This window comes from Melospiza georgiana, chromosome 33 (genome assembly GCF_028018845.1).
Source record: "Melospiza georgiana isolate bMelGeo1 chromosome 33, bMelGeo1.pri, whole genome shotgun sequence".
Lineage (NCBI taxonomy): Eukaryota > Metazoa > Chordata > Aves > Passeriformes > Passerellidae > Melospiza > Melospiza georgiana.
The window spans coordinates 448775-454778 of record NC_080462.1 but is presented as its reverse complement, the minus strand read 5'-3'; the positions used below and the strand labels follow the sequence as shown (position 1 = coordinate 454778).

General features: G+C 60.4%; 1 protein-coding gene across 1 annotated transcript; it reads left to right on the top strand.

Moving 5' to 3' along the window:
- The first annotated feature begins 360 nt into the window (after positions 1-360).
- Positions 361-5830, top strand: TTC24 (tetratricopeptide repeat domain 24). The gene is made up of 12 exons (XM_058042630.1): positions 361-367; positions 1816-2508; positions 2581-2793; positions 3609-3737; positions 3846-3967; positions 4049-4150; positions 4248-4318; positions 4418-4482; positions 4589-4721; positions 4947-5005; positions 5081-5123; positions 5740-5830. Exons 1-12 carry the CDS (start codon positions 361-363, stop codon positions 5828-5830), a joined length of 1728 nt encoding a protein of 575 aa, XP_057898613.1.
- The last annotated feature ends 174 nt before the right edge of the window (positions 5831-6004 follow it).

Below are 6004 nucleotides of genomic sequence, written 5' to 3'. Positions count from 1 at the left end.
CCGCGGCGGCTCCGGTGGCTCCGCCCGAGGTTTGAATCTCCCGCCGCCCACGTGGCTCCGCGCGGGGCCTGCCGGGCAGCGGGACACCGGGACACCGGAACACCGGAACATCGGTACACCGGGGAACGGCGGCACCGGCACACCGGGAGCCCGAACCCCGGGAAAGCGGGACACGGGGACCGCGGGACCCCGGGGAACGGCGGCACTGGGACCCAGCCACAGCGGGGCACCGGTGTCGCCCTGATTTTTTTAAGATTTTTCCAAGCCTTCTGATGTTTACATTCTTGTAAGGAACTTTCTCACAGACTTTCTGTAAATAACTCATTGTTTTGCATTCTTTTATGGAGGAGGAGAAATGCGATGGACTGTTGGTTTGTTCAGTGTCATTGGAGGGGTGGCACTGTCACCCTCCAACCCACTGTCGCTTTTAGAAACCTATAAATGTTGGAGTCAGAAATTTAAAAATCCCTTTTTGCCTTGAAAAGAGCAGCGTGTCCAAGTAGTTTCTAATTAATGGCCGATCACAGTCCAGCTGTCCAGACTGTCTCAGTCAGTCACAGGATTTTGTTATTATTCTTTTTCTATTCTTAGCTAGCTTTCTGATGAAATCCTTTATTCTTTTGGTATAGTCTTAATATTGTATATATATCATAAAATAATAAATCAAGCCTTCTGAAACATGGAGTCAGATTCTCGTCTCTTCCCTGGTCTTGGGACCCCTGTGAACACCACCACAGTCCACCACACAGTTTTCCCATCCCTCCATCCCTCACAGGGCTCACACTGGCACTGCTGCACCGAGTTGCCATGGCACTGCACAGCACGCTGGTGACAGGGCTGAAACTGGAGCCAGCGGGGCCATTGTGGGATGTGCTTTCCCCGGAACAGGCCTGGCTTTGTCCCAGCCTGTGCCACCGCCTGCCACGCTCCTGTCTCAGAACTGTGACCTGCTCCAGGCACCTTTCCAGGCAGCCCAAGCTGGGAGGTGCCTCAGACATCCTCCATCCCTGCAGCAGAGGGCCCTGGCTGGTGGCAGCAATGCAGCTGCGGCACCGGGGATGCCTCATCTCTCTGCTCCCTGCTCTCGGCACCCTTTGCACCTGAAGAGAAAACAGTAAGTGAGTGCAACCCGTTATCCTGCCTCCCAAAAAGGGACGCCAGCAACATCCCACTCCATGCTGTGGTGTCCCTCCTCCTCCTCCCCCAGTGACCTCTTTCCTTTCTCATGGCTACCAAGGTTTGTGGGGTCCTCCATGGAAAGGCCTTTTTTTCTTCCTGGAACTTAATAGCAAACAGGCTACAAGCCATCCCTAATGTTCATAAATAACATACAATAATGCTGCTCGTTTGAAGTGCTGGACCGTGCTGGCTTGGCTGCCTAAGCACCTCTCTCTCTTGCAGGCAGGCTGCTGCCCCTGCCCATGGATTTGGAAGAGGCTGCTGAGCCTGAAGTGCAGCCCACAATCCCCACATACCCCACAGCCCCCACACACCCCACTGTCCCTTCTGATCCCACACACCCCATTGCCCCCTCTGTCCTCACAGCCCCCACACACCCTACTGCCTCCTCTGCCCCCTCTTCCCCTACTCACCCCACTGCCCCCACACACTCTACACTCCCCTCTGTCCCCACAGCCCCTACACACCCCTCTGCCCCCTCTGTCCCCACACACCCCATTGCCCCCTCTGTCCCTACTGCCCCCACACACCCCACTGTCCCCACTGCCCTCACACACCGCACTGTCCCCTCTGACCCCACAGCCCCCACACACCCCTCTTCCCCCACACACCCCACTGGCCCCACCACCCCCGCAGCCCCCTCCAGCTGCAAGAAGAGCCAGAAGAAGAAGAAGAAGGCCAGGGCAGCCGCTCAGGAGGGAGGGGATGAGGCGGCAGGGCGGGTGGCTGCCATCGAGGCCCTCACACGGGCCGGACACCGGGCGCTGGCCCTGGGCGCGGTGCGGGAGGCACTGGGGTGCTTCAGGAAAGCCCTGCTCCTCTCCAGGGACACAGCGAGCCCCCAGCTCCACAGGGCTTGTGCCTTCAACCTGGGGGCTGCCTACGTGGAGACTGGGAAGCCCAAAAAGGGCTTTGAGTTCCTCCTCCAGTCCCAGCCCTCAGAGGCGGAGAGCGGGGACTACTCGGGGAGCCTTTATTTCAGCGTCGGGGCGGCTCACGAAGGGCTCCAGGATTTTCCAAAGGCTCTGGAGTGTTTTGAGCAAGTCCCCGGGCACGCCGGTGCTGCTCAGGCTGGCAGCCGAGCGGGGACCTGCGTGCAGATGGGCTGCTGCTACCTGGGCATGCGGGAGCCGGCGCGGGCCGCGCGGTGCTTCCTGGACGCGGCGCAGGCCTACGCGGCGGCGGAGAGCCCCGGGGCCGCGGCCGTGGCTCTGAGCAGGGCGAGCGGCTCCATGCTGCAGAGCCGGCGGTTCCGGGCCGCGGACATCGCCGGCGTCCTCGCCCGGTGTCGCTCGCTCTGCGAATCCATCCCCGACCCGGCCCTGCGAGGTAACGCCGCGCCCTCCCCTCTCATGGCCCTGCGCGGCAGCTCCCACGCCTGCTTTTCCTCTCTGCCCTCAGGGAAACTCTACAGCGACATCGGGCTCGGCTACTCGCAGCTGCACATCTTCTCCCTGGCTGCCGAGAGCTTCGAGCGGGCGCTGGGGCTGTGCGGCGGGGAGCGGGACCGGCAGCGGGAGGCGGCGCTGCTGCAGAACCTGGGCGCGGCCCTCAACGCCCTGCGCAGCTTCGGCACCGCGCTGGGCTGGCACCGGCGAGCGGCCGCGCTGCACGGTACCTCACACACACCGGTACATGGCACTGGTACCGCGCACCAGTACTTCACACACACCGGTACCTCATACCCGTACCTGGCACCGGTACCCCACACCAGTACCTCACACCGGTACCTGGCACTGGTACCTCACACACACCGGTAACTGGCACCGGTACCTCGCCCCGGTACCATACACCTGTACCCCACACCAGTACCCCACACCAGTACCTCACACCGGTACCTGGCACTGGTACCTCACACACACCGGTAACTGGCACCGGTACCTCACCCCGGTACCGTACACCTGTACCCCACACCGGTACCCCACACCAGTACCTCACACCGGTACCTCACACCAGTACCTCACACCTGTACCCCACACCTGTACCCCACACCTGTACCCCACACCGGTACCCCACACCAGTACCTCACACCGGTACCTCACATCAGTACCTCACACCTGTACCCCACACCAGTACCTCACACCGGTACCTCACACCAGTACCTCACACCTGTACCCCACACCTGTACCCCACACCTGTACCCCACACCTATACCTCACACCAGTACCCCATACTGGTACCTCACATCAGTACCTCACACCTGTACCCCACACCGGTACCTCACACCTATACCTCACACCAGTACCCCACACCAGTACCCCATACTGGTACCTCACATCAGTACCTCACATCAGTACCTCACACCAGTACCCCACACCGGTACCCCATACCAGTACCTCACACCAGTACCCCACATCGGTACCTCACACCACCATCCCTGCCCTTGGCTGTGCCAGACGGGCCAGCTCAGCATGGAGTTCCCATTCCAGGTGCTCTGGGGAACCGCAGGGCTCAGGGGCAGAGCTTTGGGAACCTGGCGTTCGCCTGCAGCCAGCTGGGGAAGCACGGGGATGCTGCCGAGAGCTACCTGCACGCCCTGCAGGCCTTCAGGGACTCGGGTGAGGGCAGGCACATCCCACAGCCCAGCAGGCTCAGGCTGGGCAATGCTGCCTGCTGGGGATCTCAGCTGAGCTGTGCAGGGATTAACGCAGCCCTTTGCCTCCCAGGGGACTTGCAGGGGCAGTGGCAAGCGTGCGAGGGGCTGGGTGCAGCGTGCTTGCACCTGGGAGACCCCCAGAAAGCCATCGGGCACTATCAGGAGGCCCTGGTTTTGCTTTCCCGCTGTCAGGTAAGGCATGATGGGGCACTGGCCTCAGCCCAGGGGCACACACACTTAGCCCATCACACATATGGGTTCTCTCCATCACAGGACAGCCCCAGAGCTGCCCACAAACGGGTGGTGCACAAGCTCACAGATGCCATCCAGCACCGACTCCACCTCAGCCACCTCTCCTACCCCAACCCAGGCCTGGTGAGCATCAGCCAGGGCATGGCACGCTCTGCAGGGCTGGGAACTGGGACCCCAGGAGGGCTTTGCTGGGCACATTAACACATGTTCATCCCATCAGGAGCCCAGCCACCTGCGGTTTTGCTCCACGCTGCCCCGTGCCAGTAGGACACAGCTCCAGGGGAGCAAGGTGTGAGTAGCAAAGCTGCCATCCTCTCTCTCTCTCCTTCCTCTGGAATGAGTTTCCAGATCATCCAGGAGAAAAGCCTTCCTTCACTCCATGTCCTTCAGGGGGAAAGCCCAGGCTGAGGACAAGCTGTACTGGTGTACACCAGGAGCACATCCCAGGTATTCAGGTGAGAGGCTGCAAATTAAACGTGGGGTTGAGCCATCAGGCAAATCCTGGTGGAGCTGAGACTTTGGCACAGTCTGATACTGTGTTCTTGTCTGTTTGTCCTGGAGGCACAAGAGTGGCCCTGACTGGTGGTCTCACACTGGAGCCTTGCAACCCAAGTGGCCTCCTGGGCACCTCTGGGGAGGATGATGATGGTCCCAGCTCAGCTCCAGGGTATCACAGTGAGCCCCAGGCTAACAGGTGGGTGGGCAAGGGGGAGGCACCTCAGTACAGCCCCTGGCACCTAAATACCTCTGCAGCATAGGGGACCTCTCCTGTTTAACGGTGAAAATCCAGAGATTTTTAAAGATACATAATTCTGGGAGTGTGTTTGGGGTCATTCCAGCTGGATCCTGGGGGGGATCCAGCCATGATGTGACAGGGGAGCTGTCCAGAAGCCCCACATGAGGTTCACTTGTCTCTCAGCACGAGGACCACCAGCCCCCTGCCCCCGGCCAAGCTGTCCCATGCCAGCCTCCAGCTCCGTAAGTACCACAGACCACCAGAACATCAATCCTGCAGTGAGCCCAGGCCTGAGGGTCTCACACTGCATCCCACAGGGCACCAAAACCACCAAACCCTCCATCAGAGGCCTCCAGAGAGGTAGGTGATGCCTTGGGGGAGTGGGCAAGGGAGGCTTGGGTTCCAGAGAGGAGGGTTCATGAGTGGAACCTCATGGACCCAGCAGAGCTGTTTCTTGGAATGGACACGATCCCAAGCTGGGGATTTTGGTACCTCATAGCCAACACCAAAACCGTGCCCTATGGATGGGGTAGCAGATCTGAGGGTGGTTTCCAGTCCCCTGGTATGAACCTCTTGCCCATTCCTGCCTTCCAGGGCTTAAAGAGGCTCCAAAAGAGCTGGAGAGGGACTTTGGACAAGGGCCTGGAGGAACAGGATAAGGGGGAATGGCTTCCCACTGCCAGAGGGCAGGGTTAGATGGGATATTGGGAAGGAATTCTTCCCTGTGAGGGTGGGGAGGCCCTGGCACAGAGAAGCTGTGCCTGCCTCATCCCTGGAAGCGTTCCAGGCAAGGTTGGACAGGGATTGCAGCAACCTGAGACAATGGAAGGTGTCCCTGCCCATGGCAGGGGGTGGGATGAGATGGGCTTTAAGATCCCTTCCCACGCAAACCAGTCAGTGACTCCGTGATTTGATTATTCCATCTTGCATCCTGCTGGACACCCTCACTCCCTGTAACACCTCCGTGACCTTGCAGGCGTGACAATGACCCCGCTGCCGGCTGCTGGTCCCGCCGGGGATCCCGCACGGGCACCAGGACTCTGTCCCTCGTCTGCAGCCTCGTGTGACCGGGAGGACACCGGGGAAACGCCGCTTCTCGGGGGGCTGTGCAGGCCCAAACCGGAGGGAGAGTGGGCCGTTCAGCCAACACGGTTCTGACCCCGCTCCGTTTCTGCCATCCTTTGTATGTCACGGGGAGGAAAGGAAGGGGCTAGGGCATCGCGGAGAGCCGGCGGGGGCCG

Excerpts from the sequence above, each read along its gene's own strand:
- TTC24 (XM_058042630.1), top strand. Across the intron at positions 2,794-3,608 it reads GCGAGCGGCCGCGCTGCACG|GTGCTCTGGGGAACCGCAGG; the intron begins GTACCTCACACA and ends TTCCCATTCCAG. Across the intron at positions 4,722-4,946 it reads AGTGAGCCCCAGGCTAACAG|CACGAGGACCACCAGCCCCC; the intron begins GTGGGTGGGCAA and ends CTTGTCTCTCAG.